The sequence below is a fragment of the Palaemon carinicauda genome, chromosome 8, assembly GCF_036898095.1.
Source record: "Palaemon carinicauda isolate YSFRI2023 chromosome 8, ASM3689809v2, whole genome shotgun sequence".
NCBI lineage: Eukaryota > Metazoa > Arthropoda > Malacostraca > Decapoda > Palaemonidae > Palaemon > Palaemon carinicauda.
Genome location: NC_090732.1, coordinates 98,799,891 through 98,825,665, shown reverse-complemented (window position 1 = coordinate 98,825,665; position 25,775 = coordinate 98,799,891). Strand labels below are relative to the sequence as shown.

The 25,775-nt window shown below is 37.8% G+C and overlaps 1 protein-coding gene across 11 annotated transcripts in view; it reads right to left on the bottom strand.

The window, feature by feature from the left end:
- LOC137645814 (uncharacterized) overlaps positions 1 to 25,775 on the bottom strand; it is a 605,492-nt gene that overhangs the window by 55,556 nt on the left and 524,161 nt on the right. For 9 of the 11 annotated variants that reach the window (XM_068378775.1, XM_068378771.1, XM_068378773.1 and 6 more), the window contains 2 exons: positions 25,721 to 25,775; positions 11,487 to 11,685 (listed from right to left, as the gene is read on the bottom strand). The exon at positions 25,721 to 25,775 is cut by the window's right edge and continues 146 nt beyond it. In XM_068378775.1, coding sequence (XP_068234876.1) covers positions 11,487 to 11,685; positions 25,721 to 25,775 — 254 coding nt within the window. Of the gene's footprint in view, positions 1 to 11,486; positions 11,686 to 19,670; positions 19,697 to 25,720 lie in introns of those variants that run through there. The other 2 variants (XM_068378782.1, XM_068378777.1) reach the window with 2 other exon arrangements.

Below are 25,775 nucleotides of genomic sequence, written 5' to 3'. Positions count from 1 at the left end.
CTTTTCTTAACTGCTAAGGCGAGAAAATCATGATGAAGGTTTTGGGTTCTCTGTGATGAAGCAAAGGCAAGTCGACTTCTGAACCCATTGAGATAGTGCTGGGTTCGGTAAAAGGACCGGCCTCAGCCTCAGTTCCATCACTAGAGGAAATCAGTTGCTCTTGGGCCACTTGGGGGCCACTAGAGCTGCCATTCCCTTGAAGGATCTCAGCTTGTCGAGGACCTTCAGCAGGAGATTGGATGGAAGGAACAGGAAAATCCAGGTCCATGCTTTCCAACCTAGGAACATGGTGTCCATTGTCTCCTCTAGAGGGTCCTCATATGGGGCTACATATCGAGGTAGTTTCTTGATGTCGCTCATCGCGAAGAGGTCGATCTGCAGTTCCGGGACTCGTTCCAAGATGGAGAAGAATGAGTCTGTGTCTGGAGACCATTTCGACTCTATTGGCTTGAGCCTGGATAGAGCGTCCGCTGTCACATTGCGGAACCTTTGTAAGTGAACTGCTGATAGGTGCCATCTCTCTAGACAAAAGATGGCTAATATCACATGGTTGATATGGGACGATCTCGAGCCTTGTCGGTTCAGACATCTCACTATCACTTCGCTGTCCAAGATCAGCCTGATGTGGACTGATCTGCGAGGGGAGAGTTTTCCCAACGTCAAGAGGACTGACATGGCTTCCAAAATGTTGATGAGAAAGGCCTTGAACAGAGATGACCAAGTCCCTTGGACTTTCCTTTGATGGGAGTGAACTGCCCATTCTTCTGTCGAGGCATCCATGTGGATGGTCATCGACGGCAGAGGTGGTTGCAAGGACATGGTCCTCATTAGGCTCTTGGCCTTCGACCACAGGTTTAGAAGTGGTCGTAGTAAGGCCGGTATCGGTCATTTTAGATCTCTTCAAGCGTCTGATGCGTATCTTCTCCAGACTCCTGACGCATCTTTCAGCTGTGCTCTTAGCACTGGTTCTGTTACTGCTGCAAACTGGCGAGAGCCCAGTACTTTTTCCTGTTGACGTCTTGGTAGTCTCTTGACAGACCCTGCAATTTCCCTCCTCTTCCCTGAGGGAATGGAGAAACGGTGTGACCTCAGGTTCCAATGGATGTCCAGCCATTGAAACCCTTGAGCTGGAAGGAGTCGAGACTTCTTGAAGTTGATCTTGCCTCCCGGATGTTCCGGGAACTGGATCACTTCTTAGGATGCTTGCAGACAAGCCGTTTCGGATGCTGCCCACACCAGCCAGTCGTCCAGGTACGCTGCTACCTGGACACCTTCTAGGCGTAGTTGTTGCACGACTGCGCCTGCAAGTTTCATGAAGATACTTGGGGCTATGTTTAGTCCGAATGGTATGGCTCTGAATCCTAGGTAGGAGGAGAGGGGGCGACTGACTAGAAGGTGCCATTAGGCATCTGTCATGTCTATCAAGACTGTGAATGCCCCTTTTGGTAACAGGGTCCTTATGTGTTGAAGGATTAACATCCTGAACTTGCTGTTTTCTATGAACTTGTTGAATGGCGACAAGTCCAGAATGACTCTGAGTTTGTCCGAGTCCTTCTTGGGAACACAGAACAGACTTCCCTAGAATTTGATGGACTTTGCTTTCCTTATAACCTGTATGCTCAAGAGCTCTAGGGTATATTCTTCTAATGCAGGGGTGGAGTGTTAGAAGAATTGAAGAAATGATGGTGGAGACTTGTTCCGTTTCCATCCCAGTCCAATCTTGATTAGGCCGTGGGCCTCCTTCCTACCGGAAGCATCTCCTTGCTTCGATTGACCGGAGGGTTTACCTCCCCGACCGTGTCCTCTCCTACCTCTTGAGGGATGTGTAGAGGAGCCCCGTCTGGATCCTTTACCTCTCAACCGAAAGGTAGTGGTCTGCCTCTCAAACCCGGGGTTGAACGCTGGTGACTGGGCAACCAACTGTTGAGGCACCACTTGGAAGGTGGTCTGTGTTTGGGCCACCACTTAGGGCACCGCGATCATGATGACTGTGGGATGTTGTTGAGCAGGCCGAAGGGGAAGTCTAGACTTCGTCTTCCTTTTAGGTTGGGGACCCGCATCCGGGGAAGACTTTCTCTTTGAAGAGATGCCCCACTTCTGGAAAAGGTTCCTATTCTCTGTGATGGCTTTCTCAACTACCTCTCTGACTACTTCGTTCGGGAAGAGGTCTTTACCCCAGATGTTAGCAGATATCACCTTCCTAGGTTCATGTTTCACTGTTGCAGCAGCGAACATGAACTCCCGACAGGCTCTCCTAGCCTTCATGAAAGCATACAGGTCCTTTACTAGGGTGGCCATATGCATTTTGGCCACGACCATGAGCATGTCTTGGGTACTTCTTTGGCCTGCACACATCTCTATGCAGTTTTGTAGGGATAAAGATGCCGCAAGTCTCTCCTTCGTCTCTTGTTCCTTGCACAAGAGAAGGTCAGAAAGTTTAGGGAGATTCTCGCTCAACTGTCGTCCAGCGATGTCTGCGTCCAGTTTCCCTACTGAGAAGGTTAGGTGGACTTCCTTCCATTCCTTCTCTTGCATGGGCAAGGGTAACAACAGAGGCCTGCACTCCTCTAGGGCAGGGCATGGTTTGCCAGCCTCAACTGCCTTGGCAGCAGATTTAATTGCATTCAACGTAAAGGGGAAGGCTATTGAAGCTGGAGCGAGAAAGGTAGGGTGTTTCTTGCTCTAGGCGGACACTTTCGAAACGGAATAGCCCGCCTTTCTCAGGCTACTCGACAAGAGAGCCTGTGCCTTATCGTGGTCGAAAACCATGACTTCCTTCAGTTCCGTCTCCTCTTTTGGCATAGATTCATGCTTCAGTCGAATGAAGCAATCAGGGTAAGCGTTAAAGCTTGGCCAAAACTGGATGTTGTCTAAGGGGGCGGCTCCCATCTTCTCTGAGATGTAGAGTTTGCCGTTCGTAATCGGCATAAACTCCACACACCTCCAGGGATTGGTTTTGGAGCAGGTTGGGAGGTCTTGGACTCTGGGTCGCTTGTATGACCCTCGGGAGGCGGTAAGTGGAGCTTCATGGAGCTCTCTCTCAAATCTCGCTTCCCTTGCTTCGCCTTGCTTGCGAATGTTCTCCATTAAAGCCGTAAGATGGGCCAGTGCCTGGCTCATGTTGTCCAATGGAGGGATAGAAGCTGAAGATGTCGAGGGTAACGGCGGTTCCAGTGCCGGCACAGACGGAAGGAACTCCGACTCGACATCATCATCATCTTCCGGAGGTAGAGTAGACTCCTCCTCGGGATCATCCTTTAATAGATCCTTTTCAGTGTCCGCAGACACTTCCAACATCCTTTCCTCCTGGTAGATGTCCATACTTTGCAACGCCTCGCTGACATCTGTCTCGATGGCAATCTGGACACAGGGAGGTCCGGGTCGTGCTTGGGGCAAAACAATTTCACTACCCGCTTTTGGGAACAGCAAGCTACGCATCCTATCGTAAGGTAGGTATGGTCCTGGAGAGTTCTTCTGGATCCCTCTTACCCACTTGCGCAGCTTTTCACGTGCTGCATCCCTCGACTCCGTTAACTTGGGGTCGTCGAAACCTTCGGTCACCAAGATCCGGGAGATATTGCAGACTTGGGGGTCCCAATATTGCATTGTTTCGGTAATGATGGTGCAGGGGGTATGAGACCTGCACGCTTTGTGACTGTAGAAGGTCCTACTCCTATGGTTGGAGAAGATCGCATCGCATTTCATCTGCGGTTCCTCCTGTAAAGAAAGGAAAATTAAATGAGTATGCGATTGTTTATTTCACATGATAAACAGATATTCAAAATATTAATATTTTAACCATTATAGCTTAGGATAGTAAGCTAGAAAGAAATAGGAAAGATACATACTTGTGTATCCTTACCAGCCAATTGCTGTGACCTCCCCCCAATATTAGGATATAGAGTTTTCTTTATCAGGGCAACTCAAAAGAGAAGGGTTCTAACCTCTTAGGATAGAAAAAGTGTACACTGCCACTGACCCTTCTTAAATTATTTAATATTGTGGGGTAAGTATTAACTGATTTCTAATCAGAGTATTGAAGGAATTCTATTCTTTCAATATAGGATTGGTCTCAGCAAAATACTGTACAAGGATACACAAGGTATGTTGGAAAATAACTACTGTATAATATATACTATAGTTTTCTGTCTGCAGTATATACTATACTACTACTGTATAATCATATACTGTAGTTCAGCCGGAATGTTGCCGGCAGGGCCAGCACCTGGCGGCACAGTCCGGCCGGCTGGACTAGAAATTAGGAAAGACACATACTTGTGTATCCCTCCCAGCCAATTGCTGTGACCCCCCCCCCCCCCAATATTAAGACTATTGAGTTTCCTGATTAGTGAAAACTCAAAAGAGAAGGGTTCTAACCTCTAGGGATAGAAAAGTGTACTACCACTGACCCCTCTAAAACTATTTAATATTGTAGGGTAAGTTATTAACTGATTTCTAATCAGAGTATTGAAGGAATTCTAATCTTTAAATACAGTGGAACCTCTACATCCGAATTTTCCAACATCCGAAGTAAAATCGAGCAAATTTTTGACTCTACACCCGAATTTTATTTCGACACACGAAGTTAGCAATTTTCGTCGTACCGGTTGTATCCGAATTTTTCGACACGCGAAGTACAATTCGAACACGTTCCGACTCTACACCTGAATGTTTTTTTCGACACCTGAAGTAAACAATACTGTGCTCGTACACGTAGTCGGTGCTCATAGCGCCTGAAGTGTTTTTTATTTCCGCCGATAGAAGGCAGCACATCGACCTCGGAGGGACGCTCAATTAGCGGGGCTTGGGTCAGTCCTCTGTTCTCGTCGGCTTCTTGCGGTTGTGCACTGTGCGTTCTGCTATTAACTCTGTTTTAATCGCGATTTTTTACGTGCATACTTTAACGGTAATTTACGTAAAGTATGAGTCCTAAAAGGCTTAGTTTTGCCAGTGGTAGTGGTAGTGGTGAGAAAAGGAAGAAGGAAATGCTGTCTTTAGAAATTAAACAGGAAATTATTGAAAAACATGAGCGTGGCGTCCGCGTGAGTGAACTTGCTAAACAGTATGGCCGTAATGTGTCGACGATCTCGACAATCCTTAAACAGAAGGAAGCTATTAAAGCAGTGAAACCTTCTAAGGGGATCACCATAATTTCCAAACGCCGTAACCCTATCATAGAAGAGATGGAACGACTTCTAATAGTGTGGATTAAGGACAGAGAGATCGTTGGCGACACCATCACCGAGACCGTCATCTGCGAGAAGGCGCACGCCATCTTTAAGGACTTGAAGGAGGAGAGCTCTGGGGGTGATTTCAAGGCATCTCGTGGCTGGTTCGAGAAATTTAAGAAACGGTCCGTGATTCATTCAGTTGTTCGCCACGGAGAGGTTGCAGCTGACTTTGTCAAGAACTTCGAAAAGATCGTGCAGGAAGAAGGCTACGTAGAGCAGCAGGTGTTTAATTGTGATGAAACTGGGCTGTTTTGGAAGAAGATGCAGAGTCGAACCTACATCACTGCCGAAGAGAAGAAATTGCCTGGGCATAAGCCAATGAAGGATCGGTTGACTCTTGCCCTATGTGCCAACCCTAGCGGGGACTTTAAAGTCAAGCCCTTACTGGTTTACCATTCAGAGAACCCTAGGGCCTTTAAAGCACATAACGTCGATAAGGATCAGCTTCATGTTTTCTGGCGATCCAACTTAAAGGCCTGGGTCACTAGGCAATTCTTTGTGCAATAGGTTACCCAAGTTTTCGGCCCTTCTGTGAAGAAGTATCTTCATGAACAGAAATTGCCTTTAAAGTGCCTGCTATGCCTTGACAATGCACCCGCTCACCCCCCCGGACTTGAAGAAGATATCTTCGATGAATTCAAGTTCATAAAGGTGCTGTATCTTCCACTGAATACCACCACTATCCTCCAGCCCATGGACCAGCAAGTCATCTCTAATTTTAAGAAGCTGTACACCAAGCACTTATTTAAGCAGTGCTTTAATGTCACGCAAAGCATCAACTTAACTTTGCGTGAATTTTGGAGGGGCCACTTCAACATCGTGCACTGCTTGAAGATCATAGATCAGGCTTGGGTGGGATTAACTCAACGGACCCTCAATTCTGCCTGGAAGAAGCTGTGGCCTGTTGCAGTTTCTCCCCGAGATTTCGAGGGTTTTGACCCCGAACCTGATCCCGTGGTCGGTGCAGCGGAAGCCGTAGAGGAAATCGTCTCCCTTGGCAAGTCCATGGGTCTGGAGGTCGACGCAGATGACGTTACGGAACTCGTCGCCGAACATCACGACGAACTTACCACGGATGAGCTCAAGGAACTCCATGCTATGTCGGAGCACATGAGTGATGACGAGGAAGGGAGCGAGGAGGTAGAACATTTGTTAGGTTCGGTGCATATAAAAGAGGTGTTAGGAAAATATCAAGACGTGGTCGACTTCATCGACAAATACCATCCAAAGAAATTGCAGGTTTGTTGTGTAGTTTCTCAATTCGATGATGTTTGCCTAACTCACTTTCGAAACATTCTGAAAAGCCGTACCAAGCAATTATCTATCGATAATTTCTTTAAAAAAAACTGCGAAGCGAACTCGTGATGAAGAGGATGTAAGTGATTCGAAGAAAACGGCAAAGAGTGAAGCGGAAGAAAGTGAAACAAAGAAAATGGAAAAGAGTGAAGCGAAAGAAATTCAGTTGATTTTAAGTGTAGAGAGTGAAAGTGATTAAAATTACGTAATCATCAAAAAGAAAAAAAGAAAATGTAAAAAAAAATATAACATATAAAATAAAAAAAAATAAGCCAAGTTATGTTAAAGTTCACTTAGTGTAAGTTAGAATAAGTTACGGTAGTGTACGTTTATCGTAGTTAACCTCTCTACCTCCTCGCCGCCCATCCGTCTCCTCTCTGCGTAGCAAGACTAACAACACCTGCGCTGGAGTTTCTAAGGTAAAGCGACGCTAAAAACCCGTTTCTTATTTATCATTTTTTGCTAATTCTTCTTATTTACATGTCTATTCTTATTTACATGTCTATTATCTAATTTAGTGTTCATTATTCTCATGGAAAAATTATGTGTAGTAGTTTATTAAGAAGTTATCATAGGTTTTTGGGCTCAACCACGGATTAATCCTATTTCAATGTATTCTTATGGGAAAATTTGTTTCGACATCCGAACATTTTCTACATCCGAAGTTGGTTCTGGAATGGATTAAATTCGTATGTAGAGGTTCCACTGTATAGGATTGGTCTCAGCAAAAGACTGTGCAAGGATACACAAGGTATGTTGGAAAATAACTACTGTATAATATACTGTACAGTGAACCCTCGCTACTTCGCGGTTCGACCATCGCGGATTCACCACTTAGCGGATTTTTTCCATAACCCACATATATATATATATATATATATATTTATGTATATATGTATGTATGTATGTGTATACATAAATATATATATATATATATATATATAATCTAAAGTAGGAAGATGTGATGTAGTTCTAAAGGAAAAGTATGGGAAATATGTCTGGGTAATAAGCAAAGCTCTACCTCCAGTTTGTTTCTTCATTATGATCAGAGATAAATGTAAACAAAACATTGGTTGCCATTTTTTATCGTGCTTTTTAGCGTGTTTAGGAAACGCATGATATAAAATCGCCTTTAATATTTGTGCCTGTTTTAGTTTAGGGTACTGTAGTACATGCATTAAGTGTTCTGCACATTAAAGGGTAGTTTGTTAACAGTACTACGTTCAAGGGATGGTTTTAAAAGTCTGAATATACATGTTGAATAAATAGGTAAATATGGTGTCACTACTTCGCAGATTTTCACCTATCGCGGCCGTGTCTGGAACCTATCTACCGCGATAAACGAAGGTTCACTGTATACTATAGTTTTCTGTCTGCAGTATATACTATACTGCAAATATACTGGCTACTGTATAATCATATACTGTAGTTCAACTGGCATGTTGCCGGCAGGGCTAGCACCTGGCGGCACAGTCCGGCCGCACATGCCGGCTGGGTAGTACCTGGCGGTACTGGTCCAGCCGGCGTGCCGCCGACCGAGTAAGTACCTAACGGCACCGGCCCAGCCGACATGCTGCCAGCTGGGTTAGTACCTGGCGGCACTAGCTGACAGAGAGAGAAAGCATGGAGTGAAGGGCTGCCTTATTAAAATGTATGTTTACAGTAAATAAGGGTGTAAGTATATAACCTTATTGCCTTCCTCCAGAATGAGGGCTCAAATGGAAGGGGAAAATGCATCATTCAGGCTTCCATCCAGCCACAAAATCCGTTGCCAGCATTGCCGGTTTCAGGAATGTGGATGGCAGTCCAAGGGAGGACTGAAGAACCCTCAGCAGCAGAAGGGTCTCCCACCAGCAGCCGTCATAGCCGGCACAACCTTCCCGGAGCCTTGTGTCCATAAGGGAAAGACGGAGTGACTAAACAGCTGCTATGTAGGAGCCCGGCCGGCACCGCAACTTACCCGGCAAGCATTGAGATTGCAGGGCAACGGCCACAGGATTGCGATAGCTAAGTCATCGCTAAAGGACAGAAAGGGGAAGGGAAAAGGGTCCTGTATCAAGTGTAGAAGGTGGCGGCAGGATTGCCGCCACTTCCACACAAAAGTGAAACAATGTTTCAGTATCGGCGACATCCTAGGTGGCAGAAGAATATCTATTCTTCAGCCTAGGGCCTGCCGAATTTAACAAGTGTAGAAGGCGGCGTTAGGGTTGCCGCCACTTCCACACAAGAGTGAAACAATGTTTCAGTATCAGTGACATCCTAGGCAGCAGAAGAATATCTATTCTTCAGACTAGGGTCTGCCGAAGCAGGACTAGTCTTCTAGACCACTGGAGTGAAGGTGGCGGCAACTTACTACCACTTCAGGTGCAGCCTAGGGAGACTTAGCCTCCTATGCCGGCAGCTGTAAGCCAGCAGGGGAGTGACTACTCGCCCTGCTGCTCTGCCGCCGACAGAGGTTCTGTCGAAAACCAAAGCCGGGATCTCGCCGGCAAAAATGGGAGACAGAAAACCCTAGCCTAGTTAAGCCGGAGTGAACTACTCTATGGCAAGACCAGATAGGGTTGTCGCCTACGGCAGCACTCAGAGGAAAGGAGGGATTACCCTTAAATCTCCACAGGAGACAAGTATCGAGTTATGTAATTCTAGGATATGTACTATCTCCCATTGAATTGAAACAGCGATACACGAGGGTAAACGAGGATAATGTCTGAAAGTATACTAGGCTAGGTAGCCTAGCGCGAGACGAGATCTCGGTTACCTAAATCGCCGAAACTCTAACGTATACGATCGATAAAAGGAAGTGGAAATTATGCATAAAATATATATCTTTACTAGTATAATTGGGCCTAAATAGCTTTCATAATTTATGAATGCTGTTACAACCGGGAAAGTCGTTCCGCTAACTAAATAACACATGCATAATGAACGACAGCGCCCATGGCGCCTTCAGTGACAGGTCTAGCTCCTTAACACAATGAATTACTCCAATTTCACTGTGAAGCAGGAGCTAAAAACTATACACTGTAAAGAATAAATACTCAACTTTCCAGAGGCAAAAGAAGCTGTAGATTGCATATTAATTTCTCACAAAAGCGATCAAAAAAGTTAGATCAACAGGGAACACCACCGTGCGAAATCGCTACAAAAATAGGATTGAGCGCCATCTTGGATACTGGTAGTAGTAGGAGAGGAAGAGTAACCTTGATAACGGCTCCCCTTCTGTTTTTTGCCACTCTTCCCCCTCGAAACGAAAACGCTATTCGGGGTGAAGATTGCTGTGTCGTATCAAGATATACGTTCCCTGATATCATGCGATATCCTTAAGAGAAATTTTAGGGATATTCGCGCCAGGAGTTAAAATTCTGGAGACCTAAAGATCAATTCTCTGGGATTATCACTGTAGCCAAATATCCCTTAGAAAGCTACCTATGGGAACCTTCCATGAGGACGACATGGCTTGAGCCCAAAAAATTCTCTCTTTAGTAAAGCTATTAGTGTTACATCAGAGAATAGTTTTCTTTTTCCAGTGAGAGCTATTAACTGTTATTTGGACAAGACTACAGGCATTAGGAGTAATGTTTCTAGTTTGTTTTCAATAGTTTTCTGTTCAAAAATGCTATGCCCTTTCTTGTCAAATGTTTGGTCACAAGAGGTTCACAAGGTATTGGATCCAAGACACATAAACAACAAAGTCAAGTACAAAAGAATTCTTAATTTCACAGGACGAGAAAGCTGAACTGCTCCATTCAGCAACAGAAATGAGGAAGACTGACTTTCACATTACAACTTTGAACAGTTGTGACAATATTATCAAGTACTGTATATAAGTTAAGGAAATACTACTAGGTCTACAGCAAAAAATGCTAAAATGAGAGTAAATCACCATAATTGTGATCATATACAAAGTACTTTGTTAAAGATTGGCATAGTTCAAGTTTAGTTATGATTGCATAATAGCATATAAGGTGATACAGAATATTTACAATTCCTTAAGGATAATAATAGTACTAGTTTAAAGTTATTAATATATAGCTGTGTATTGTGAGGTGGTAATGGTAGAACAGGTAATTCTAAGTTTTTATGTATCAAACACAAGTATTTTTTACTAATTTTTTTGTTCTTGGTGAGCTCAACATGAACAGGAAAAACTTCCTTGTTTTTTCTCTCTCTAGGGGGGCTTTCAAATAAGGTAACAGCCATAAAGTTAATGAGAGGAAATGTTTCTAGTTTCATTGATATTTCTAATACAGTAATGTATGTTTCAAAAGTCTGGCAAACAAAGTACAGTATCAAAACAAGTATTTCAAATACTGTATACTAAATAGATTTAATTACTATACATACAGAAGGTCCTCAACTTTCAAACATTCCACTAAAAAACATTCAGGTACAAAGACAATTTTAACTGAAAATAACAAATGAGATAAAAAAACACCAGGTAATGTACTAAAACAATATCATATAATTCAATACAGTAAGCAAAACGATATTTGTAAGAACCCGATATCTATTTCATATGAAACCTGACTATTTGTTGACCTTTTAGCTGGAAATCATAGGCATGGGATTCAGGTTAGGCCTACTTACAAACAGCTTCTTGGAACCCATTAAGTTTGTAAGTTAAGGTCCTTCTGTAGCATGTTAATTTAAAGTATTATTGTTTCATCAGTTGCTTTAGCAATTTACTTCTCATTATCAACACTACTGTGGAATCTTTAGACTGTATAACATTTAATTTTGCTAAACGTACTGCACTTCATTTATTCTATTCCATTTTTGCCTGCTAAATAATAGCACTAAAAATCCTAGAAACTTGCTACTCCTATTTTCCATGAAAAAATTTATAAATTTCAAATATATAAGCTATATTGTATCATACTATAGACTGAAAAATATTGTAAAATGGGAAAGTTAATTTAGCATTTGCAAATTTTAAAGCAACTGAAGCTCCTGACTTACCGAATTTCCGACTGTTCCTTTACAACAGCAGGATCCTGAATTACATCTATACAACCAGAAATGTCAAAAGGCATGGAGCTTCTACGACCTCGCATTCTTGAGTGACTGAAAGGATTGTCACAAAATGGAAGATTTTCTGTTGATGTCAAGGGTGTGAAGAGACTCTCAGGAACTTCAGCACAAGCTTCATTTTCTGATCCTGTTAAAGTGAGAGACGATTACTCTGTTAGATACAGATGTAAAAAATTTGTGGGCAACAAACATTCACTCACTGCTGCAATTTACAGAAAACTAGCATGCTATTCTAATAATTCAAATAATTAGTCTATCAATAAAATAATATGAAGTATGAAAAAAATTCATGTAAATACAAAGTATGTACAACACTTAAAATGTGATATTAAATATGCTGTACATATATTTTCAATTTTGTTCTTGGATCTGATTTCATCAAGGCAAGGGGTGAATTTTTCTACAGGGTTTGAAGGTATAATTTGATGAACAGAACTAAAATGATGAATGTGTGGCACTAAACAGTAATGATCAACAAGATGAAATTTTTATAATAGTAGGGAAGTTTACAAAAAAAAAAAAAAAAATAATAATTGAAATATAAGATTGCCTCTCTCAAACATTCAAGATTGTAATGCCAAAGTAATATTTCAGTGAAAAGAAATAATCTAAAGTTCAATAGAATTAACAATATCCCTCAAGAAATAATGCACTTAACAAAAACATGCACATACTTCCCATAGTACAATCCAGTGCCTTACTAGTCTTATCATTTCAGTACAAAGGGATGTTCAAAGCTAATTTAAATTGAAAGTCCTATTCTCCCAAGCAGTGAGGTATACCCATCAATTATGTTATCAACCTCATTTTCCAAAATCCTTATTCAGTAAAAGAAAAAAAAAAAGCTTCAGATTATGATTTTCTCCGGCTTTTCTTTTAATTATCAGTCTTTAACTTGTTTCTATTACATTACTACTGTTCCTGATTATTTCACACTGTTTCAACTGTAAGGATGCTCTGCCAACTACAATATTAATATTTATATGCAGTAATAACCTCTAGTGTTTGCGTGATCTTATTTCTTACTTCTCCCACAGTCTAGAGGAGAGATTATCAATGGACCAGCAGTGCAATTTGAATCATTTGCAGAATACTACAATTCACAATGGGATTGTAAGGGACATGTTTGCTTCTTATTCTCATCCCATACATAGTAATAGCGTAAGTAGGTTTCTGCCCTTTTCTCCTGTTTCTCATTTTACCTTTTCTTATGGCTGTGCACAAAACTGCGACAGAAAACACTATGAATAAATGCCTGTGCATCAGCGTTTGCACAAAACTGTGACAGGAAACTAATATCAATAACATATGCTAGCATACTCCTCCTCTCTGTGAGATTGAGGAACTAACTCTGGTTAACTAAACCCAGGTAAATTATTGAAATATTGAATTCTATCATGAAAATTTAGTTTTTAATTGAAAAATTAGTTATCCAAGGTCAGAGGCATGTATAAAAATTTGACATACTAACAATGAAATGACTTCTATAAATATCTAATGTGCATGTCTCAAATGCATAAAGGACTATTTTGGGTAGCTATTTAATGGAAATTTTTCCAGGGTGATTCAATTCTCCCTTGCTTATCAATGATTAATTGGCATCTTTTCAGCCATAAATCCACACAGTCACGTACACACACACTCTCTCTCTCTCTCTCTCTCTCTCTCTCTCTCTCTCTCTCTCTCTCTCTCTCTCTCACAACAGGACAATTTTGTCAATTCCAAGGCCTGATTAGCCATGTCCATGTATGCTACCTCAGATTTTCTCTGGCAAATCTGAAATCCAGAATGGTGCCATCTTAATCATTGAATAATTTTAGGATATTCTCTCTCTCTCTCTCTCTCTCTCTCTCTCTCTCTCTCTCTCTCTCTCTCTCTCGATAAATTGTAGTATTGTATAAAATTTTTGGATTCCCTCTCTTGTACTCTTCACTTAAATTTCTTAGGTGTTTAAGTAGATAAGTCCTAGTAAAATATGAGATAGGATTGGATTTATGAATTAAGGCCAGAATGCCCTGCACTGGGGACAGGGAGGTAATTCAGCACCCATGTGCAACTGAAAAAAAAAAACTGTCAGTTGCAGTATGAAGAATACGTTAATAACTGAGTAAAGGAGGTGTTTATATTTCATAGTTAAATCCATACAAATTTCTAAACAGCATGCTCTGTATGTAAAAATCTTTCTTCCAATGAGGTCACTTATCTTTGCCCTCTGACTTGGTGCAAGCACATTAATTCTACAATAATGTTTTTCACTAAATACAGTACACTAATAAGAGATTTGGCAGAATATCACAATTGAAAGGCATCTCTCACTCCTAAAGAGAATAAGGTATCATTTTTGGTAAAGGCATGATTGGTCATCCCACTGTAAAATGATAGGCTTTAGTAAGGGAATAGTTTGTATCTGATAAGTGGCCTAGTTAAACAATTTATTAATAAGGAGAAGCAAGATTAATCTGAAAAACTTTCTCTTATAAGAAAGTATTTATATATCAATTAGTCTTATTTATTGTTTGCCAATAAGTTTCACAAATTGCTAAAAACCTGACAGTCGAAAGAACAGAACTATGCAATGCCTTACAATTACAGCACAAAACATATTTAGTGTACAAAAAAGGGTGACATAGAAAAGATACGGTACATAACATAGCAATAGTGAATGATTAAAAAAGTGTCTACACTGCCATACTTTAAACAGAAAATACCATAAAAAAGTAACTTTTCCTTGCTTAAGATAGAATGACAAACACAAGCCTCTTACAAATAAGGATACCATTTTAGCCATACAATTTCATGTGATTGTTAATCTAACAAGTCTCAAATAGAAACCCAAAAGACCCGCATGGATGATTCATTTGTACAATTATACAATATATGCATATTAATGTGTATTTATAACTTCAAGACATTGTTTTTTTCAGTAGTAAAATTGTATAAGTTCCTGAAATCATTAGGGAAAGAAACCAGTATGGCTAACGTTATCAAAACTTTTGACATCTAGGAAGTAAATTACATGAAAGAATAATAATGATCATGCTTTGTATCAAGAAAAATTTCAAAACTTTCATTATCACAGATCTAGAAAAAAATAGCTAAATCAAAGCCTTAAGGAAACAGTCTCACTCATACTTATTAAATAATTTGACCTATCATTATCCTCATTTCTCTCTTGGTCATATCCCTTGGTTTAAAATAACATGACATTATTATCTATCTAATCCAGAATATTTTCTATGTGGTACACTTCTGCAACTGGTAACTTTTACAAATAGCCTAATTTCATAAATTTTTGATAGTTATTAAAATGTTCAATGTTTTTTTTTTATATTTCCTAATCACTCCACCTAATGGCAGAATTTCATTAATGTAACTAGATTCATTTCTGACACCCTTTTCTGTATGGGATTATTCAGGTCTTTTTGTATTAATTTTTCTTAAATTACTGATCTACCCCGACACAGAAGGCAGCCCCGCAAGATTAAAAAATAATCTAAGTGCTTTGGTGTAATCACTTAATACTAATACCCTAACAAAGAGAATAGTGTTTGTCTCTGTATGGTCTCAATTTGAAGTCTTACTGTTTCAATTTAAACCTTAAATAAAATATTCAAAACTTCACTCAATTCTCAATTCCTTCAATACTTTTTCAAATTTCTTCTATAAAATCACCAATATTGCTTTTTAAACCAAGACCAAGATTCTCCTTTTTATCACTCTAGTATAACTGTCTGGTATAAGGCTATGTTAGACACGTCCTGCTTTTACTCCACTGATTTCTTCACTATTTATGAAGATATGAAATTGGTTGACATCTAACACCTCAATGTATGGGTGGAATAAATTCTATATGTAGGGAACTCACAAATAAACCCCCCATTTCTTAGGCATCCTTTAATTTAAATCTCAAGATCAATGGATGCATTAAAAAATTGAATTTTATTTGCAATTTGTAATTACTCATCCTCCCATCATTTTCAGTCTGCCTGTTGATGTCTAGTTACAATACTTCGATCCCTGAGCATGCCCAATTATCACCCCAATAATTACACCTTCCCCTTCAAGTAGCCTATCCTATACAAATAATCTTCATGAATCATTATTAAAGTTATATTAACATACCTTTGTTCTTCTAACATGATTAAATTTGAAGTGTATATTAACTTCTTTCTACAAAGGCCTATGAACTCAAATATGGCTTTGACATCCCTGAAACTAAATTCTTCACATACATCATTCAACTATTTTCTCTTCCCCATATGTTTATTTATGCTGCTTCTGAATATTCAAATTAATTCACCCTAAATTGAACAATTTAGCATCTCCTCTGTTATTCAAGTTTCATTTGTCAGGATGGCTTGGGGCTGCCTATAAACTCCAATTAGAATAAGTTGATTATTAAAGTCAACCATCTTACATCTATGATAACTTTCAACAAGAAATTATTCTTTAAATAATCAAACTACTTTCCCTGAAAGCCATCCGAAATTTTCTTTAAATTGGAAGTTCTTTACTCAACTCGAGTGAAGACATAACCTTAGCAGCGCCCCTGTTTCTCAAGTTTCTTTTGTCAGGATGGTTTGGGGCTGCCTGTAAGCTTCAATTAGAATTAGATGATTAATCAAGTCAACCATCTTAGATCTACTATAACTTTCAAAAAGAAATTATTCTTTAAATATTCAAACTACTTTCCCTGATAGCCATCTGATATTTTCTTAAAATTAGAAGTTCCATACTCTATTCGAGTGAAGTAATAACTACTATCCTGTATAATTAGGCAGAATTCTTTCATCACAAATTCCAAATCTTATTCTCAAAGAGTGTAATGTGCAAGCAATGTACAACATTCAATTTTTCATATACGTATTTTGAACTTCAAATCCGACCTTGATCCTTACTGCTGACTGGTTCTCGCAAGCTTTTAAGCTAATATCGAAACAACATGTAGGTTATTTTGAACAACAGGTACTACAAATCAAAACTAATTCGTAAAAGAAACCAACCTTATACCGTAATACAATTCTAATCTACCTCTAAACTGATGTCAACAGAGACCCCTTTCGGGGAAATTAATATATATTTAATATTAGAACAACACAAAATTGAAGGCTGGTAACCTCAATATTTTTTTCTGCCTATTATGCTTGACAGAGTACCTCACACATCAACTGAAGTGTTGAGAAAAAAACAAAATTTTAATAAAAAAAAAAAAAAAAAAAAAGATATTTCTATGCTCACCTCATGATCACATTGCTTCCTTCTTGAAGCCTAGCTTATATACCCATTACTCCCAAAAAACCTTAACCTTTACCATTTCCTTTAAAGATTTTATGTCCAGCTCAGTAATGAGACAATTTACCTAGGCATGGGTAGCCAGCATCTACTTTTGTTTTTCAGTCTCCAAGTCAAAACTAGTATCCTATAATCTTGGCATCCTTAGTCAGTGGGGAGGAGGGTGGGTATAATTATGAACATCAATGCAGTATAGAAATAACTAATTTTATAATCAAATTTGTTTATTTCTATGAATGTCCCCTGATGTTCATATTGCTGACTCCTATACTCTGATGGAGATGGTTCATTGAAGGAAAGAGAATGGAATTTAAAGTCTTGAAATAATACTATACTCATTCAATATGCTAGATTCACCTCTTGTCTAGTACTGTACTTCCGTGATTAAACGTCATTAGACTAAAGTTTGTTATAATTTGATTCTGCAGATTGTCTTCCTGAATAGCACTTCATCACTTAATTACTTATCTATACACTTTATTAAAATTAATTAAATTTACCCAATCAATAAAAAAAAAAAAAAAAAAAACTTTTATTACACACAACCCCAGCCTTGATAGGCAAACCAGAATTCTTTAAGATTATTTTCAGAGAATATTGATTTGGTATGCCATTATGGTGCTGCCAAAACTCTTTCCAAAGAAAAAATTCCTAAAAAAAAAAAAAATAAAGCAATATAGCTGCACTACTAATATGAACCCTAATCTTCAAGTCTCATCTGACTGGGATGAAACTTCTTGTGAACTTCTGTGATAAATCTTTTAACCAGAAAGGACATGGCATTTTAGGACAAAGATTAATTTGAAATCCTAATCCCAAAAAAAATCAAGACCAGTGTCCCCAAAGTCTGAGATCTTGGTTAAATAATACTTAACAGCTATCATCAGACAAAGAAGTTTATTTTCTGATGTATCCCTAACTTCCTTTTCCAAAGAAGGAATTAAGAGGATTTGTGGCAATGCTTTCATCATCATTCTTAGTTCTGAATGTAGCATAAACAGATAAGATCATATGTTCTGCAAAACCTACATTATAAGAAAGAGCTTGTAGTTCACTAAGGCATTTAGCCGATGCTAAAGCTAATAGAAAAAAATTTCAGCCATGATATCTTTAAAGATTTTCCAAAGGTTCAAAACACTAACCTTTCAAAAGTTGTAAAACTAAATCTAGATCTCAAAAAATTTCTCTTGACTTGGTTTTTTCAATATTAAAAGATCTAAATACATCCTCCATAATACTTAAAACAGATAACTCCAACGCCAGATACATATGTATCTATAACACTAAATAACTGAAATTGACAGTCTTATAAAAATGGAAATGCAAAAAGTTATCAATATTATCCAAACTAATCCTATTTATTGACACATTTCATTACTCTCACCAGTCAAAATAAAAATTTTATTGCTCTTAATACAGCTTACTGTATTACTAGACTGTCTTTAGGAACCTACGGCAGATTATCTAGAGGACATTGAAAACCCTTTGCCTGTGAGAATACGTTGGGCAATCTCTATGCTGTTAGAAGTAGCATGTACTACTTGAAAAAAGTTGTCTGAGAAGGTTGGTCTTGTACAGCAACCTCCTTGGACAGTCGGCAATGGAGGCCATAGACTGCTTAAGAACTGAAGGTATTTCATTGAATATATATGGATATGAAAGTTTAATTAAGCATCTGTTAGGTCTACTGAAAACATCCAATCTCATTTCCTTACTGTCCCCAGCAATGTCAAGGGGATTTCCATCAAAAGCTTGGTGAGAACTGTAAATTTGTTTAGATTTGAAACATTAAGCATCAGTATTTAACCTCTTGACACTGGGAATTAGGAAAGAAACTGTTGTAAAACCCCAGAGACAGTTCAAAACCTCTTCTACAGCATTTTTCTTTTGTAGTTTGCCAATCTCTGTTTTGAAAATCTGGACCTTTGCCAAGTTGGATGGATAACTTGGAAAAAGTATTGGTTTCTTGGACAGTACCCACAGTTTGGATTGGAGGCTTTCCCAAATCTGATAACAGTGGAAAAGCATTCCTCATACAAGGAAATATTGGAAAAAAACATCTTTGAGTGTTCGCCTATACAGCAAAGTCTGCGAGTCCTGTTGAGTTGCTACCGGTTTATAGAGAGGAAGAGTTTTTCCTAAAAAATTACCGTACCTCAAAGCATCACTGTATTTTAGGATTTACTAGTGCAACCATTTTATTGATTCTATTAGTATCTAATAAAAGTCGCAAAATAGGTGACGAAATCTAGGAATGCTTCTACGCATCACACACTGTCTCAACCATAGAGGAACACACAGGAACTTTCAATTTGTTCAGCAACCATTTTAATACTTTTACAGTAAAAGAAAAGCAAGACCTTTGCATTCCTCACAATGATTATCCAAATCACAATACTGTCCTTTATAATCACCAATAACCTAAATAACAGTTTCATAATCTGAAGCCCAAAAACACTGTCGACCTATTAATAAAAAGTCAACAAGAAGACTGAAAGATGGAATGGTTTGTCTTACCCATGCTGGGGTTATTGCCCTTGGTCACTAGATTGTCTCAATCCTGGCCTAGAGGGCTAAGCCTATTGAAAGTAAGAAAATGGGAAATATTTCTCATTTTTTGGGGTAATGTTGATAGAAGCCAAGATTTGTGAAGGAAGGAATATGAACATCAGGAAAGATTCACAGAAATATTGTGCTATATATCAACATCTGCAGTTTCATTCCAGTGTTGAAAAGGTATAATTGCTTTGTGTGTGATAAAAATCTGAACTCACTCTCTTTAGAACTGCAGTGGCTAAATGGAAGTGCTTGGCATGAAATCCAATGTTTGTAAGATCAAATCCTACCTGAGAGGGATAAAATGTGTAAATATGAACTGTTATTGAATTTGGTACTAAAGTCTGTTCCATCCGAGCTGGCAATTAAGCCTAACCATGGTTTGAAAGCTCGTTGCTGATTGGCTGTTGGTTCAGGCATCCTTCCCTCCCACTGATCGACAACAAAGCAAAACATTGCATTTGTCCTCGGTATGTGATGTTCATTTTTTATTTATACCTCACTTAGTTTGCGTAATATCTACAGTACCTAGTTCTTTAGTCACACAGATTAAAGGTAAATGATGAGATGAGTATTACCTTGAAAATTATATCCATATCATAAAAAAAAATATACGAAAAATAAGAGTTGAAGTGAAACGAGCACTGGAAAATCTTTACACAACTTTATTTTTTATGTAGTGTTTTTTACCTACAAATGTTATGCAAACGTAAATAGAAATAGGTGAATTTTGTAGAAAAAATCCTCTTGAATGTCATGAACCTAAAAAAATAATGCAAGGAAGGAAAATAATGGTGAAATATTTGGCTTTGTACCGCGATATCATTGCAAACTAAGTGAGGTATAAAACAAAAATTAACATCATGTACGTGGACAAATGCAATGTTTTGCTTCGTCATCAGTCAGCGAGAGGGAAATAGGCCTGAACCAACAGCCGATCAGTGATGAGCTTTCAAACAGTGGTTCGGCTCCAGTTGCCAGCAAGGAAGAAACAAACTATAGTATCTATTTATTACTGAATATCCCATATGGAGCAAAATTTGGCAAGGGGATCATGTATCGGTTGTATATTTCTAATGGTGGGATAAAATATAGTTTACCTACCAAACATTTCTTTAGGTGGTTTTCTTTAAACTTGTATTACCTACCCTAAAGCAATTTCATGATGGTTTATGATTATTAGTTGTTGTAAAATAAAAGATAAATCAAGTATTATTGAATAAAATAACAATGTGTGGTTATTTGTTGGTATCAACAGTTTTGGTATTGAATCAGATTATCGAATATAACTCTTATATAAAGAATTATCATATGCATGCGAGTGAACATGAACTACAACAATACTATACACATTCAAAATAAAAAAGGGCCTTAATTTAAAACTTTAGAGCAGAATAGTGAAAATAAAGATTATACTGTACAAAGAAAACTTTTTTTGAGCAGCAGAAATAAGATGAAGGTTGTAATTATAATTGCAATTGAATATAATGAACTCACAGCATACTTGGATGATACATCCATTGACATATTGTTTACGTTAAAATATTTTTAGGGCATCCTTTTGATATACAGTAGGCATATGAGTTGAGTGATGTGATCATTACAATATTTATACAAGAATATAACAGTTAATGCAAAATATCTGAGTAACTATTAAAGTAAAACTGTATAAAAAAAAAGAAAAATATACACAGAATTTACTAGGACTGTAAGAAAAACAATAAAGATTAGAAGAAATACAATACAGTATTTCTAATACATTAGGTACAAACATGCTAAGAGGTATATAACAACAAGTTAGAAATGGGTGTTAAATACAAGGGTTGCAATTAAGGCCTTTAATATCATTAAGGCTCTGTACTCTAAAGAACCATATGCTAATTATCTTCATTTAAAACACTGATCAATTTAATTTTTTTGTACTTCTTGAAGACATGGGAAAATTCTAAATAGTTTTTTTTCCCAGTATTTACACTGCTTGAAACTGATTAATATAAATAGGAATGTTGCAAGTCCACACTATGGCATTAAAACCTATTAAATATTTCAACTTGAAAAGCTAAACAAGCATACATTATTTCCATGAACCTCCTGTTATGTTCACATTGCTTCTTCCCCAGAAACTCAGCTTATTGACATTTACTACCAAAAATTTATCAAAAATTAAATAAAACACATTGTACACTCATAGTCTATTATCTCACTTTTTCTAAAAACCAAATTGCATAAAAATTCAGATTGGTAAAGAACAAAGAATGAATAATTTTGGGAGAAATAAATTTCAAGGGCAATTATGCAAACTGTTTTGAATTCATCATCACAACTATTTTAAATATCTATTTAAGGGCAATACTGTACCAATTGTATGGTGTTAATAGGTATCTGCTATCTATAGATTGGAAATATGAAACCACAACTGTGTATATACAATATACTAGTGCAAAATACACATGAATTTTTCAAAGGAAGATCCTATTATTTTGATACATATTTATGACAGACAAAGAATTTACCTACATGATGATGTTATTTTTCAAACGAAGTGAGCGATACAATTAATGTAAGGTTGAACAGTCTTTATCTCCTTCTTCAGTAAAATGTTGATTCTATGATTATTACTTGCTCTTCCTTTAATTATCTGTCTCTTACATTATTGTTATTATAAAACTGCCAAAGAACTACATTAGCAACTCTAACCACTCTCTAAGTTACAAATTTCGATGGCCAGATAACAAATAAGGCACCCTGACACTTGCACGATTTTTATATCCGCAATGCTTTTCTTGGTGATTAAAGTCTTCGCGTGGAGTGCATGGGGCCTGTGCAAAAATTGCAAAATGTAAAAAATTTGGCAAGCTTAAATGTTCGTGCCATTTGCTTGCCACTTGTATGAGCACTGTAGAGCTCGGTGTGAACACTACCGACGGCGAGTGTCAATGCGTGTCAATACTCAACTTATCCAATGAGTAAATAAGTACAGTGGTACCATTACATCTCAATACGTATCAATGCAGCCAATTTATGGCTACACAGGTTACTTGTGCGCGTGCAGTGTACAAACAGGGCGCATACAACGCTCACTCTGCATACCTCATAAATGGCACTTCTTTCCACGATGCATTGTGCAAATTGCGGGGACAAAAATTATGCAAGTATCAAGGTGGCATTAGGCTTTGACAGCATTCAAGAGAGGACATTGCTGCATTATGTCAGCAAATCTAAACACAACAGATGTGGATCCATCAGTATCAAGAGCATAAAGCAAACCTTTGAGTCATAAGTTCTGCAAGAGTTGACTCTGGTGTTCATGAATATACAGTACAAACATTCTTCTGATATATAGGCATGAGCTCAGACTTAATGTATTACTCAAAGAGGAGGAGGTCTAGTACATGAGCTAATGAAAGAGAATGGTTATATAAGAAATATATTCTTAGCAGGATTCCTATTTGCATCTGCATTGACTTTCAAATTTACAAGTTACATTATATAGATAGTAGATATTCATCACTGTCAACTTGTAAGGATGTATTTGGAAAGATTTAAAGGAACAAAGCATAACCTAAAATATTCACATGGATTGAGCATAATGCTTATACAGTATTGTCAACTCTTATGTTGATCATTACAGTTTTTTTCATTTGTTATGAAAAACCTAAAGCAGATGGAGGCTACTTAGTTTGAGATCTTTTATTTCTTTAATTTTGCAGACCACCCTTCACATTCAAAAGTCACTATAGATTTACAATCCATTAATACAGGCAACCAGAGTACAGTGCTTAACTTCTACCAGTCTTCAAAATACATACTACAAGAACCACTAAAACTACATGTTTAGCTTGAAGGGGTTGTCTTTCAAAATAAAATTAGGCCCGAGTCTTCATTCACTTCATAATCCAACTACGGTCACATGATCATGAAATTTGATTTCGATATGCTTTGACATTTATATCGTCATGGCCTCCGATAAGACTAAGAACATCCTTTTATGTTACCTTCAATAGATTCACTATGTAAAAACATGGACATTCAAATCAAGATATAGAAATTCTTCCTTATCTAGCATTATCAGGCCCCTAACTTGGCAATGAAGAGTAAAAAATTTAAGTTTTGGTTCACACGACTTACAAGAGAGTAGCAAGGTTCAAAGCTACATTTGGAAGAGAAACATAAAACAATCAAGACAAGAATTATCACAAGTTTTGACCTTTAAGAATCTCGATGCGTTAAAGTTGCTTTTAATCCAAAAAATTTTAAAAATGTTATTTAGGTAGTTGGATTCATGAAGCAATTGTCTTATATCACTAAATCTTCCAATTTTCCTTTACAGTAATGCTATTCTTGCACACCAAGAGGAAAATCTGTCAATTACTTTCAGATTAGTGTGGACTGGATTTATGAACTTGGACTATGTAGCACAGCACTAGGGCCTGTCAGTCTGTTAAACCAAGGTGCTAATGTAGTCATTAATAAAGCCACTGTAAAAACAGTGACACAGCTAAGATGTCTTCACATTTTACAAATTAGAACTTCAAATTCTCCTTTGGGCAGAGTTCACGGATACTAGGATATAATACTTATCCTCTTTTTTTTTTTTTGTCCCTTGCTGCCACACCCCCCTCTCAGCCCTTTATAGTATGAGGCACCCGGTGATACTTTCTGAATAGTTAGGCCTATATTCTGCATTTGGGGAGAATCCCACAAGGACCTCTGTAAAATGTCTCTTGGCAAGAAACTAAACAAATATTGCTCCCCTTAACTGAAGCAAACTGGTTGGTTAGAAGGTGGATATAATGCACTCTTGGAATGTTCCAAAGTCATCACATTTCCTTTGGGTAGACTCTAAGATCAATATTAAACAAGGTTATGTGTTTGAAAAGTTACCTACCCTCAAAGACAACATGAAATGTTATGATGATGTCAGTTCACCTATTTCTTGCAGTCTTTCTAGGTGGATATGGAATTTAAGCCTTGCCAGTCTCCCCGTTCCCAGTCAGACAAAGCCAAACTAAAACTGGCTAATTCACACTCTGCAATCTTGAGTGACATTACTCCCTTGAGTAGGTAGATAATTTAATAGAATAAAGAACACAATTTTCTACCAAATATCTTTATCCAAATAAAAAAACTGCTCTCTACTCCAATCCCATTCCTGCCCAAGTAGATGTTTGGGTCAAAAGCAAGTTTTAAATAAAAAGCATTGACATGTGTTGATACCTCCTCCTTGCTCCATTCTGTTTGGATGCAGAAATCCCTTCAAGTGCAAAGCTTCATAATAAATATGGGTAACTGATAGAGCGAAGCATCTATCTACCCAACTCAAAAGGATCTCTTCATCACCTAAAAGAACAAAAGCTTTTTTGGTAAATTCTTAGTTGATCATCCCTTTATACTGAAGTGATAGACCCTATTATTGATGGATGATTTGTAAAGTGTAGCCATACATATACCAATTTTCTTCCTTCTCAATATTTGAAAATTTAGTTTTCATTTTAGTAGTCTTTATATAGCAAGTAAAAATATCCTCTATTGTAAATTGAAATAAAATTGGTAAAACTATATCTGAAACTTGAACTGTCTTAACCTTATGAGATATAATGCATTAATAAAAATTATTGGCTACCATCTCTATAAAATTGAAACTCACATTAGTCACTAAGCCTGTCCTATCCCCGATGATGTTAATCTAAAAAAATGATATAGGCAACTTTTACAATCTGGTGGATTATATTTTTAATGCCAGTTTAGTGCCTCATACAAAGGTCTTTATCAATTTAATTTTGGGATAAGCATTCATTGCTGCCTCCCCCACAATTACAATAGGTTATTCCTTACTGGCCCTTTATGTAAAAAATATATATCATAAGAAGATCTGGCCTACAGATAATTATATATTTACTTATTCTGCTAAACTTCTGAGAGGCCTAAAGAAACCCAAACTTATCCATGGGACACAATTTTTAAATCAAGTACCTTTAAAGGCCCTCTTATTTAACCAAGTTAACAGTTGAGTTCTCTCTCTCGCATTGCCCTTATATAGCATGAAACTTCTTGTAAATTAAATCTTTCCTTTCATCATAAGTCATACTGTACATGGAATCTGAGAAATTCATATACCTTTTAGAAGCACAACAAAATTATGAAAATTATTTGATAGGGGACTTCACAGACTAAGCAAAGAAGGTATATGAAACAGGGTTCTTTCAAGTAGCATTCCAATGTTGGGCAGCACTCTGATGTCAAACTATTAGTTAGGTGTATCTAAGGACAAAGCAAGCAAATTGACAATCCTGTGGAAAGAAAAACAATCATACCTGATATGGAAGCAATAAAAGGTTCAAGGATAGAGAAGGAATTAGTGCGATTCAG